This window comes from Rhynchophorus ferrugineus, unplaced genomic scaffold, assembly GCF_030347505.1.
Source record: "Rhynchophorus ferrugineus isolate W39M unplaced genomic scaffold, kcgeb_rfMv2 rfM2, whole genome shotgun sequence".
Lineage (NCBI taxonomy): Eukaryota > Metazoa > Arthropoda > Insecta > Coleoptera > Curculionidae > Rhynchophorus > Rhynchophorus ferrugineus.
In genome coordinates this window covers 29,422,931-29,437,120 of record NW_027472581.1, presented here as the reverse complement: position 1 = coordinate 29,437,120, position 14,190 = coordinate 29,422,931, and the positions used below count along the sequence as shown (strand labels likewise).

Here is a 14,190-nt window from a genome sequence, read left to right as displayed (position 1 = left end):
TTTCATTTGTCACATTAGTCCTTAATATTAATTATTATGTTTAGATTATTAATTCAGATTATCCATATTATTCAGAATATGTGTTACATATTAACTTATTGCATAAAAAAATATAAAGATTGCTCGTTTGATGGCCACAGTGGTTAAGGCGACAGGACTGTTTCATTGATGCGAAGGTCTCGGTTTCGACTCCCACAGTGCATGGGTTTATGTTTATGATTTATAATTGTAAATACCTCTGGACAACAGTCCAGTAAAATCCATTCCAACGACGTCAGTAACCAATCTAAGTGGGTTACGGGCCACTTGCGAAACCTAACAAAAAGGACCGAGGTATGGAGGTCATGTTAAAAGGTATGTTCAGTTCCAGATAAACCCAGATTGGTAAAATCTTAAAAAAATAACAAAAACAACTTTAAACTCTAGATAGAAATTCAATAGATTGCGATTTAATCAGCGTAATTATTATATGTTTGTGTGGAAAACCGCTCAAAACCACCAACTGCGAAACGTAAATGAAACCACAATTGAGATTAGAATAGGTGAAAGATGGGGAAATACAATCTTGTCTGATATATTTATTTAACCACTGGTTACGATATATTACTCAGCTAAGGGTCAAATATGATAATATGCTTATAAATGTTCGATTTCTATAGACCTTGAAATAAAAAAAAACTAACATTATATTTATACGCAATACAAATTTTGGCTAAATCTTTTGGGCTTTGCTAAGGATTCTACGATAAGTCTTTAAAAAAATTGACTGGGTTGTAAAATCAGTCATTATAAATGGTTAAATAAAAGACATTGTTGCCGGCTGGATTGGCGCAGTGGTACAGGCGACAGACGGTCCCTGTCCCTGTCTACTTACTGTTGCGATTGTCGCTGGTTCGAATCCTGTTGGGGCATTGTCGTAAATTATGTTTGTTATTGTTTAATATTTGTGATTGTCCTAGGTAATAGTGCAAAATCCGAGAAGGAAAATGATTCCAGTCACACCAGAAGCCAAGCTGGGTAAGACCGGATACCTTCTAGGATGATTTCTAAGTTGGTCTCTCGCCAGTCAGTAGGCTTAAATGCCGCCGACTGTGACATATAATGGGTTTCTATATTCTTTTGAGTAACGAAATCGGATTAATTGATTTATAAAAATGCTTTATTTTCGACATTGATAATTTACTTGATAAAATATAACCAGAAGGTACAGCAAGTTGCCATAATGAGTTGAACAGTAATCAGAGTTAATTAGGTCAGTGTTCGGTGTCGGGGATTTTGGAAGAGCTAGACAGCTAAAAAAGTCTTTGCTCTGGAAAATACATCGGTTTGTTCAAAGGATATCGTTTTTGATATGTCCTTTCAAAATCATAAAAGGCTATGAAAATATTTCTAATTTAAGTATAATTTTTGGTAAAAAAATATTTATAGTTTATCCAAAGTTGCTGTCAACATACCTCATCAATATATTTAATGTATTGCCGGCCGCAATTTGTAAACTTGTTTTAGAATCAGACAATATTTTCCTTCCAATTTTATTCTAGTTAGAAAAAAGAGACACAATGCTGTCTACTATATTTGAACTCGTAAATGTATGTAAAATTCTTCAAATCAATACTGAAAAGACGTTAGAAACAGGCAAACGTTGTCTTAGCGCTATATATTGACACATTTCTAGTCGCTGTTTATTATTACTCATATTAAAAATTCCGATGCTAGACAGAATAGATTGCCTCTCTAATTCGTTACTTCGAACAGGAACGAGATAATGGAGGTCCCCTTTTGCCACAAAATTCGATATAGAGTTAAGCATTTTTACTGTTGATTATTAATTTGCTGTGGATTTATTGAACATATATTTTGGAGTCTTGTTGCAGCAGTAAATATAAGTATGGATAAGGTCACTGAAATATCTCAAAAAATATAATCTTGGATACACCGAAAAGAAACCGTCCTCATACGAAGAGGACATATCAAGATCAGCTTGATGTTTGTTCTATAAGAGATTATATATAAGAAATATATAAAAATAGTGAGTAGTTTTCTCAATATCAACATAATTTAATACAATTATATCAGAGGACACTTTTAGTCTGAAGAGTATCGAAGAGGTCTAATGAAATTTCCAGACATTGCTTTTAAAAGCATACAATAAAATCAAAAACTTATCAATTCAGTTTGAGTATTTAGATGAGATATGGATATTTCAGAATGGGAGCAATATAATTAACGGTCACTCATGACAAGATGATAATAAAAATAATGCCAAGGCTAAAAAACTAAAGTTGATGTAAAAAGGTAAACTTTGGAATAACAATTGATTAAGTTTTGTTAGTCATAACATTTATCAATAATTCATTGCAGATATCTTTGTGTTGAAAACAGGAAAGGCTAATAGCAGCAAGAAATTGAGATATTATATATATATATATATATATATATATATATATATATATATATGTATATATATATATATATATATATATATATATATATATATATAATGTTAAAATAAACTATATATTGTAAGTTTTTGTCTAACTTACGCTACAAATACATAAATTCCAATAAAACGAAATAGGTCCAACGTAAGCAACCAGAAATATCCGTCAGATCGATGACAATAACACGATGTACAAGTAAATATTCTTTCAAGTCTAATATGATAGATTTTATTGTTATTAATTTCTAATTCATTTCAAGTTTCATTAGTAAATATATTTCATAACAAAGCCGTAACCAAATATAAAAACACATTAATTTGTGATTCTAGAGTTAAAATTATGTTTTAATTTCTTATTTGTTGGTAAGTTTTTAGTCCTTATGCGGGATTATAGATGAGCTTTCTATAGTTTCTAGAATATTATATAAAATGAGAGCTTGAAATAAATAATTTCGCTGACAGGAAAAAATATAACAGCTACTCTATTAAAAATTGAATAGTGGAATGAATATGTAAAGTACAATGCTATTTTATTTCAAATTGAGGTCAAGAAATTTCTCCTTTACCAAATAGCTCTGGTTTTTTATTACTTGTATTATTTTTCAATATATATTTTTGTTGAAAAATATACACAAAAGATAAAAATTATATAAATACATAAATGAAACCGCTGAAGTTTTGAGAAAAAAGACTGAAGTCAATAATTAATTTAAAGATTGTTATATCAAGATTATTAAAAACTGATATAAAGCACTGTAATGATTAATTGAAAGTTTTAAAAATGGAGGAGAATGTAGCCACTATTGAAATAAAAATTTTAAATATTGGTCAGTTTTGTTTTAAACCCAATTGTGAATAATTTTGTCGCGTCTCTTCGTAATATTTACACGAATCGTAGAATATGAAATATTTATTTTTATTAAGAGTTAAAATATATAAATATACTGGAATATCCATATGTGGAATCAATTTAATTAAATTACCCTGAGCAATATAATTCGTATATATTCATATATTAAGTTTGTTATAACGTTATATTCTATTTCATGTAGACTTAATCACTTGTTCCATACTATTTGTTGGATCCATGGGATATAATGCGATACTCTGGTATATACTCCAGGTACATTAACGTTGCCGCATTGTATGCCAAAGGAGGTAATTCCAACCAAATACCAGCGATTGTCTTTGCGTAATTGAAGTGGGCCTCCCGAGTCTCCCTGAAATATGTTATTAGTTTATTATTGTTGAGTCATTATGAGATGGCACGATACCTGACAAGTATCCTTTCTTTCAGTTCGACTACCGGCACATATTTGTCCTTGTTCCTGTATACCAAGTGGTAACTGGTCTTTGGATATGATACTGTAAGCCTTCTGGCATTCGGTTTGATCGAATAGTTCTAAAGCCACCTTTTGCAGATGTAAAGTAGGTGCTCCGGTTTCAGTTTTTCCCCAGCCTATAAATACAATTCAGGAAAATATACGATTATACTATACAATACGATTCAAGTTTTGGATGAATATCAATTTATTAGTTAATATAAGAAATAAGGAAGTTATTATAAGAAAAATGAGCTATTTTAGAAATATTTATAATATATGCTGAAGTTTTCTGCGATATTCTGATGTTTTACTTTAAAAGGCTTATGTTGAGGAAAATTGGTGCAATATATAATAATCAAAATGAACCTTGAGAAACGAAATCAAAAAAAGTTGAAAAGTTGAAAAGACTGAATCAATTAAAACGACTATCGACAATTTAGTAACTGACTACTTTTTACTATCGGTTGTTAATTGCCATTTTCGGCCTGACGACTTAGTTTTATTCGACTGAATTTTAACGTTCTGGTTTTGCCGCCTTAGCCGCGACCTTAATAATATTGTGACGAATTTATGCTTACATAGATTTATATATAAAACAATTTTGACTGCGTTTATGTTATCTTGACAACTATTAGGTCTTCTTCTGATGTCATTTTTGATTTTCTAAATCAAAAATCTCGATATTTGTTATAGCCTTTTATGCGTTAAAACTTCTTTTATTTAAGTTTCAATGAATATTAATCTTAAAAATTATATTAACCTAATTAACGATAAATAAAATTATAAGTATTTACAAAGTGTGCGATTGTTAAACAGTTGATAAATATTGATTGAGAAAATAAGATACACATGTTTATTTATACAATATTCTATTCCTTTACAATTAAGTCAGATATATAAAATAAGAAAAGTTCGAATGAATATGGAATGAATGGAATGAAATAGATATAAACCAGTTACTATTATTACATTATATTACAGTTACTTTCGAAATATTAAAATATGACTAAACATACTTGGGATCATTATGTTATTCTATTACTTTTTTCACACTGCAACTTGCCAATTTAAAATAATTTAAAATTAACTGATATATACAGCACAGAGAATCAAACAATTATCTCGTCTTTTACTTTTTCAAAATCAATAGTGGAAGAAACTCCGTCTGTTATAACAGGTCAATTGAAAAGTTTCCGGCCTAAAACATAGATGGCGCTACTAGAATTAAATCCATATGTTTTTAGTTAGCCCTAATAAATTTGACAGCTCTCCGATCATTTGTGAATTATAGCAATATGAGTGAAGTAACTTTTGTTATTGTGAATAAAAATGGATAATAAGGAATTTCGCATCGAAAACGATGAACGCAGTGGACACCCAAAAGAGGTTGTTACCGACGAAAACATGAAAAAAATCCAAAAAAGATTTTGAATGACTGTAAATTCAAACTGAATGGAATGACACTCTAAATGCATCAACTGAACGTGTACATCATATTATTCACGAATATTTGTGTATGAGAAAGGTCTGTGCAAAGTGGGCGCCCCGCGAGCTTACATTTTACCAAAAACAACGACGAGTTCATGATTCGCAGCAGTTTTTGAAGATGGTCAAGTGTAATAAATCCGAGATTTTAACGTACCTTAATTAACTAATACATATAAACATAATAAATTCAAGCCAAACTCAGGAGCCGCTTGCTAACATTATATCAGTGACTGAAAACACAATTTATAACCGTCTTATAAGAAACTGGGTAGAGTTTAAACTCAAGCTTAGAGACATTAAGCTTTGTTATAGAAAACTAGTCGTGTATCGTTAAGAACTATTTTTTTGTTTCAAGCAACCTATGAATTCCACGCTGAAAAAATTGACTTGCTAGTCAGCCAGGCTATGCGCCGTTAATCTTGATAACTGATAATAATACTTTTCCGGTTTTATGTGTAAGACTGTGATTTTGTAATATCAATTTTTTTACAACCATTTCTCTCTTAATATTGTATTAAAATGAATCGATATTAATTTCTAGTAATCTTCCATTTTAACTTGGTGTATTGATACATTTTTTGCTTTGCTACTGACAGTGACGTCTATTTAAAATAATTTAACGGGACTTGATAATAACTTTTGCGATATTTTGCGGAGTCCCATAAATGACGACAAATCGGTTAATAAACTAACATTTTAAATTGTAGATTATTTTATGGTACTGACCAACATCAGTCATATGTGTAGATATGTCATCTATAGGAAAATTATTATTATTTTAAAATCTATTATTTGGAATAAAAGCAAAGAGTGTTATAGTAATATTAGGGTAATAAAATTTTATATAACATATTAGTATTTAAAAATGTTGTGAATATACCTGTAGCTATTAAATTTCTATCTTCGTAGTTAGATGAGGAAAACAGACAGATCGGCATGACATAGGCAGACAATTCTGCTGAACGGTCCAGTTGTAGTAGAGCTATATCATTATACTGGCCAGATTTAACATAGTCTGGGTAAGGTATCCGTCTTATAACATTAAATTCCTGTATGTTGGGTGTAACCTGATCTAAGTCAGTTGTACCTAATTTAACATAACGGACATCCCCACTAAAACATACAAGATAACATATTAACATAAAATTTGCAATGTATAACATTATTTAGCATGGCTAAAAAAATCCTAGATATATATCAATAAGAGGGTAATTATTATAAATGACACAATTTGATGTAGAATGGACTAAATCACACGGAATATATAGAAACATTGCTTCAACTGTTTAATTATAATAAAAGAATTAGTATTCAGCATCTAACTCTATTAAACAATCTTAATAATACATATAAATAATAATAAAATAATAAAGCCGGCCCATAAAAAATTTTTAAATATATTTTTCATTCTTTATTTTTTTAACCACTTTTCCCACTGAAAAATAATATATTTCGAATACAACAACCTATATTAATTATAATTAGCAATAGTAATATATAAATTATGAAATGTACATTTAAGTGAATAGTCCATGAAAGAGCGATGAAGTTCTCACAAAAAGTTAAATCAATAGAGGCAGTAGTAATAAAGTAAATATTTATTCATTGTTGATCACAATAATATTTTTCTCATTTTATTTACTCTAATAGTCCTTATGATATAAAATAACTAAAAATATTATGATTTTGCTCAAAAGGGAACCATTTTCATAGTAGTTTTTAAAATTGATAAATTACAAATATGATGAGTAAAAAAAGATGTTCCAAAGCAGTTATTTAATTATCAGCCAAAACTATTGCAGCTACTGTATGATATGATGTCTAATCATTATGTAACTTGATTCCCATTCTAGACTATATCATAAGTTTAAAATACATTTTTTTCCAATACATTGTCAACTACAACATTGTATTCAATATTATTTTTCATATTTAATAGCAATTGCCTTTAAATCCATTTTGAAAATCGTTCCATAATTAACAGAGGAATCGGCGAATATACATTAAAATAGCCAAGTTGTAACTTCTTCCAGATATTTGATACTACGTACAAATTGTTGCATGTTTGTTAATGGTGTGCATTATTCCTAATCGTCTATTTTTAATATCCTTTAAACATATACCTATTCACAAAATTTTAATAAAACATTACTTAAATTTCCGATAGAAATATTTATACGTATTTCAGAAAACTGATTAAATTGTTAAGTTTTCCTATTCGTAATAATTTTTGCATTAACATTCGTAGGTACTTATATTAATATAAAGGAGTAAATCTATATTGAATGCATTGCAAGCTGTGATAACAAGAGGCAGAAACAAATCATACAGCTTACCCCTATATGACAGTACAATAGCTTAAATAAAAAGACGTAGAGATTGAGAGTAATTTTGTTGTGATAAAACAAATGAAATATGTTCCACTAGATGAATTGATCTAGTGAGTCTTATTGGAAATAATACCTAGAAAATGATCTCAATGGTTGGTTTAATTCAAAACATATCGATATTCTACGCATTTAAAACACCTGAATTATAATTACTGCTGGGGCAACTTACATGTTTGAAACTGATAAGCAATGAGCCGCTGTTACAACATAATTCTCCGATATCAAGCTTCCTCCACAAAGCCACTGTTTGGCATTTGGTTCACCGAAACCCAAGGCAGCCTAATAAAAATAATTTTATTTAATTAATAAATTTTATCAGTAATATTTTGAATAGTCTTTTGAATAGTCAAGGGAATTGTACGAAACATATTTATTGTACGACTATATTTTCTGTACTATATTTATTCTTATATTTATTGTAGAACTCATATATTATTATTACATATAATTTGAGTGTTTTTCTTGTAATTTTAAGGACTTTGCTGGATTAGCCATCTTTGCTAGTTCCCTGGTCTTGGTAGTAAAGTGATTAAGATGTTAAATGGTGCACCTACTCGGTTTGATGTTGTTTCAAATTACAAAAAGGTAGTAAAGGAACAACTATACGAAAGAGTCTATTTTGATCAGCAAGCAAATAAAATATTTTTAGGCAGTTTTTTGAAAATTCGCTAATTATGACAATATTAGTTATGGTGAGCGAGTGTTAATATTTCTCTGTAAAATTGAAGGCGCTGTTTAAATTGGTATGAATGGAGCAAGTAAAATAATGTTGTTGTACACTCGACACTAAATAGTTCAGCAAGTTTATCTCGAGTTCGACTTTAACCTTAATACGAACGTTTCGAATACGTACGAAAAAATTATGCGAAAAATTGTACTTCATTGTACTCATACAAAGTCACTGTCATTGTACGAGAAAACCTCGAAAGTTCTGTAAGTGTATATATTTTATCAGGGTGGGAGTTATACCACTCACCCTATTAAGGTCTGGTAAAAGTGCATAGGGATATCGAAAGCGCAGAAAAATATCGATATATTGGCTTAGAAGAATAAAAATTATCGGATAGCTTTCTTAAAAGTCCTCATTTTCGAGGAAAAAGATATTTTGGAGAGAAAATCCTGAAATAATATTCAATAATTTTTAGAGAGCAACTAAGGATTTTGCAACTTAGTTTTAACTTTTTAAAATATTTTTGAAACATCATCTATATTTAATTGAATAATTTCCTGCTACGAAAATCATCGATTAGTTAATTGATTTATCTTAATATCGATTTGTTTTTCAATAATTGACAAGATGAAATTGAAAGTTCGAGACTCTATTTTGAGGTCCAGTCCAAATAAACCCTCGTTTGTAAAAAGGAGACTATATATATATATATATATATATATATATATATATATATATATATATATATATATATATATATATATATATATATATATATATATATATATATCTACATATATATATATATATATCTACATATATATATATATATATATATATATATATATATATATATATATATATATACATATATATATATATATACATATATATATATATATATATATATATATATATATATATATATATATATATATACATATATGTACATGTATATATATATACATATATATATATATATATATATATATATATACATATATATACATCTATATATATATACATATATATATAACAAGCAACAAATCTATATCTACAAGTACTAAAGTATGAATGTTTTATAAGATTCTGGGGACGATAACTATTGCTCTATTCCGTCTTGGTCGCTTCGTTGCTGGACAGCCTCGAAGACTGAATTTCAATTGAATTTTAATTGTGAGTAACCTAGAACTTTCTAATAGCAGTTTTATTTACGAGCTATCGAAGAGTTTTAAATGATCTTTTCTTTTTAATATTAGTAAGGTGTTATATCCAATTAAAGTTATCTAATTTATTATGAATGTTTTATCTATATTATATGATTTTTAGGTTAAGAAATGAAATATAAAAAAATATGGGACATTTCAATCACTTTTTAATATTTTTTAGACATAAAACGGTACATGAATGAGTACATGAAACTCTCAAATAAACAGAAATATATTTTCTAATTGTATATCAGAGGACATTATTTAGTAGTATGTTTACGTTCGTACTTTGTACGTACGCTGATGTTTTGATAAAATTAGAACCACAATTGTTGAACTCGAAGTTCAACTTTTTTATCTAATTTTTAGACAGGTCATTGTTTCTCCTTACATATTTTTAAATGGTTAAGTTATGTTTCCTTGTGAGACTCAAAATATTAGTGGAATGAAGTTAGGTAAAATTCTTAGTCTTGAGACTCTAACTGTTTGTGCTAAGGTAGGGATGTACTTTAACAAACGAAAGATATCAAAAAATTAGGACCAGGGACATCTCTAAATGAATTATAATTAAATTAATAACTATAAAAGATATGATCGAAAATAAACCAAGGTTTAGTTGGCTTGGTTGGCGTGGTGGCCAAAGGACCGTTCTATCCTCCTACTGTTGGGATAGTCGCGGGTTCGAATCCTTGTGGTTGTAAATTTATGTTTGTGATTGTTTATAATTGTTATTGTCAATTAAACCAAAGTGCGGAATTGGACAAGGAAAAAGATCCTACTCATGCCAGTAATCAAACTGGGTAAGACCGGATGTCTTCAGGTATAATCAGTCCCATAATGCCGATGACCATGACCATGACCATATTTGGAGCAGATAAAGGGAGATAAAAATTCCCAGAATACTTATTTAATATAAAATTTTACACTTGAATAAAACTTACCATATGAGGGAACTCTTTTTCTGATGTATCCACTCCACCGATGATCATAACGATCGGTTTTAATGATCTCTGACGTTCAGATGATATTTGCTCGTAGTTATTACATTCTATGGTCCAAACCATGATAAAATTGTATGTGCGTATTGATGGTCTACTCACTTTGTTCCAGAAAATCTAGCGAGTTATCTAGCACTTCAGCAGAAATTACGATGGTATCTGATGGCGTAGTAAACGGCGGCATATTTCTAGCTGGTAAATCTGGTGGTACCATGATATTTCCTACTAGAGGTGGGGGATTGCCTGTACCACCGCTCGGAGGCCCGTTTCCACTAGGCGAACTACCACCAGGTGGGGCCCCCACACTCGGTGGAGAGCCACCTGATGGAGGGGACGATCCGGATGGTGGGGACAACCCGGAAGGAGGCGCAGATCCAGACGGTGATGACGATCCAGAAGAAGGCACGGAGCCAGATGGCGGTGATGATCCAGATGGCGGTGAAGCACCTGAAGGTGGTACCGATCCACCGGCCCCCGTTGGTGTGGTACCTGTAGGATTTACAACTACGGGAGATACTGAAATGCCATTGTTTTAATGTTATGTTAGAATAATAAGGAATGGCCTTGATACCTGTAACCCACTGTGATGCAGTGGTGCCGGCTCCAGATTGCGTACCACTAGGGGGAAATGCGTTCGTGTTTGTATTTGCCGGGGTCACGATTTTAGCTGATACTTTACAGCATACTGTTCCTGTCTGACAGGTTGTATTGAAATTATTTTTAGCTGAGGGACATAAATAATTTGCGACACATCTTCCAGGACCATTCTCTGATGGACAGTACTGGTAATCTAATTCAAAAATATAAAATCTATTATAATTTAAATCGACCTCAATTATGCTTATAAGAATATCATGAACAAACGTCTTTCTTATTATCTATTCAATAATTGATAGAAAAAGGCATTTGGTGTTTCATATAACTGGTGATAATGTGCAATGTGGAGAGCCTTATTATATTATCCAAATTCGTTGTTGCAACAAACTAGTTAATTTTCATGAAAATCAAAGACACTATTCGAGATTCAATTTTGTTGATATATAGCATATTATAGTATAGTATAGTATAGTATAGTAGAGTAGAGTACAGTATAATATAGAAACATAAATTTAAGATATTTTGTTCTTTATTTATTTTTTGATATCAGTTAATATTTTTTGTTAAAATGTTTACTTCATTTTTACCTTTTATAATTTTTCTGTATGAAAGATGGGTTCGCATTCTAATATAAAGCAGTTTTCAAGTACGTTAAAGTATACTATAATATAGTATAGTATAGTATAATATAGTATAGTATAATATAGTATAGTATAGTATAGTATAGTATAGTACAGTATAGTATAGTATAGTATAGTATAGTAATAATTTTTAAAAATTACCCTGTATGTTTAAGAAAATTATAATATCCTATTTGAGAAAAATTTTAAAATTATGTAGTATAGTAGAGTATAGTATAGTAAAGTATATTATAATATAATACAGTAGAGTATAGTAAAGTATAATATAGAAACATAAATTTAAGATACTTTGTTTTGTTATTTTGTTATTTTAGATATTGTAATATAAGACAGTTTTTAAAAATCAACCTGAATATTTGTTTTGTTATTTTGTTATTTTAGATATTGTAATATAAGACAGTATTTAAAAATCAACCTGAATATTTAAGGGAATTACAATATTCCATTTTAGAATAAAATTTAAAATTATGGTCTTCCCGCTACACTGCTATAATATGCTATAGTACACAGTGCTATAGTTTACTGCACTAAGGTATAGTACAGTACAATAGAGTAAAGTATAGTGAAATATAGTATAATATTGTATAATATAATGTAATATAGCACAGTACAATATAGTACAATATATAACAGTATACCAGAGTGCAGTAGGATATAGTATAATACTGTAAAGTATAATACAGTACAGTATAGTATAGTATACAAACATAAATTTAAAATCTTGAATTTTATTTTGCCAAATTTTGAAAGGTGTCAAATACATTTTCAATTAGCGAATTATAATCATATCTATAGCAGCATATGAAATAAATTCTTTATATTCCCATGAATATATATTTAAAAGAATTAAAATATCCTAATTTAAAATAAAATTTAAATTATATTCTTTGCGCTACAGTGCTCTATTGTAGTACACTACAATATAATATAGTACAGTACAGTATAGTATAGTATAATATTCAGTTTAGTTCAGTTCAGTTCATTATAGTATAGAATAATATATAATAGTATAGTAGAATAAACAATAATACTGTAAAGTACAATACTCTATGGTATACAAACATAAATTTAAAATCTTGAATTTTATTTTGGCAATCTTGCTGTACTCTACTGTACTGTACTGTACTGTTATATATTATACTATATATATTATACTATATATATTATACTATATATATTATACTATATATATTATACTATATATATTATACTATATATATTATACTATATATATTATACTATATATATTATACTATATATATTATACTATATTGTACTGTAGTACAGTACTATACTATACAAAATATTTCACTATGCGTTATTATACTGTACTGTACTATACCATACTGCACTGTGTACTATAGCATATTGTAGCACTGTAGCGGGAAGAGCATAATTTTAAATTTTATTCTAAAATAGGATATTATAAATCCCTTAAATATTCAGGGTGATTTCTAAAAACTGTCATTTTAAAAACAGCACGCTATAGTACAGTACAGTACAGTGTAGTACAGTGGAGTAAAGAACAGTAAAGTATAGTATAATGGAGAAACATACATTTACGTTCTCGATAGGTATTAAGCTAAATTTTGCGTATATAGTAGAATATAAAATGCCTGTAATAGATACATGAAATGAGTTTTTTGTTTATTTGATTTAATTATTAAAACGACTGTTAAGTACATATTTTATTTTTAAACCTTTTTTTCGTCTTAAAAATGTAACTTTGTTTATTTTTTTACCTTTTAGCGAGATCCTTATTTATTTTTTGAAGTTGTTGAATGTTTTGAATATTCGATTTTTTTGTTAAAAATATTTTATGGTATACTGAAATTAATATTCAAAACATTCCTGGAAGTCCTAAATGTTTGATAGGTACATTTAAGGTCCAAGATAATACAGCGCAATGACATATTTTCATATATTTATCAAAAAGAAGCCTTAAAGCAATTATGCTTTAATACGGCCGTTATTATGCTTCCATTCCTGTAGGCTCGACTGAGCTTGGATAGTATTTATTAATATTAAAGAATATATGACAAAATAGACTCACTTGATGTATGTGCGTTTAATTGTCCCAATATTAGGATGGAAAAACCTAAATAAAATGTTACCATCGCCACAATTTATTTGAAATCACTACTTACATCACAGTGCAACTGAAATATGAGTTCATAATTATTTTAAAAACGAATTATTTTTTATGTGCGCCATATAAAAAGTTTCAATTAACAATGCAGTATTATAAATTTGTTTGTTATTGAATGATTATCTCGCCTATGATCATTGTAGCGCGAAGACTATAATTTTAAATTTTATTATAAAGTCGGATATAAAAATTCCCTCAAATATACAGGGTGATTTTTAAAAACTGTTTTATATTATAATGGAAACACATATTTCATAGCTTAAAATTATACTTAAATAAAAAAA

The 14,190-nt window shown here is 28.8% G+C and overlaps 1 protein-coding gene across 3 annotated transcripts; it reads right to left on the bottom strand.

Moving 5' to 3' along the window:
- Positions 1–3,429: 3,429 nt before the first annotated feature.
- Positions 3,430–13,941, bottom strand: LOC143191769 (clotting factor G beta subunit). Of its 3 annotated transcripts, none has more exons than XM_076397142.1 (8): positions 13,811–13,941; positions 11,091–11,309; positions 10,622–11,035; positions 10,463–10,569; positions 7,813–7,922; positions 6,134–6,366; positions 3,715–3,899; positions 3,430–3,660 (listed from the first exon to the last, which is right to left on the bottom strand). In XM_076397142.1, the coding sequence occupies exons 1-8, from the start codon at positions 13,872–13,874 to the stop codon at positions 3,499–3,501; spliced, it is 1,494 nt and encodes a 497-aa protein (XP_076253257.1). In that variant the 5' UTR covers positions 13,875–13,941; the 3' UTR covers positions 3,430–3,498. The 3 variants fall into 3 exon arrangements, with proteins under 3 accessions (XP_076253257.1, XP_076253258.1, XP_076253259.1); XM_076397143.1 differs by having other exon boundaries at positions 10,622–11,023; XM_076397144.1 differs by having other exon boundaries at positions 10,622–11,008.
- Positions 13,942–14,190: the final 249 nt, after the last annotated feature.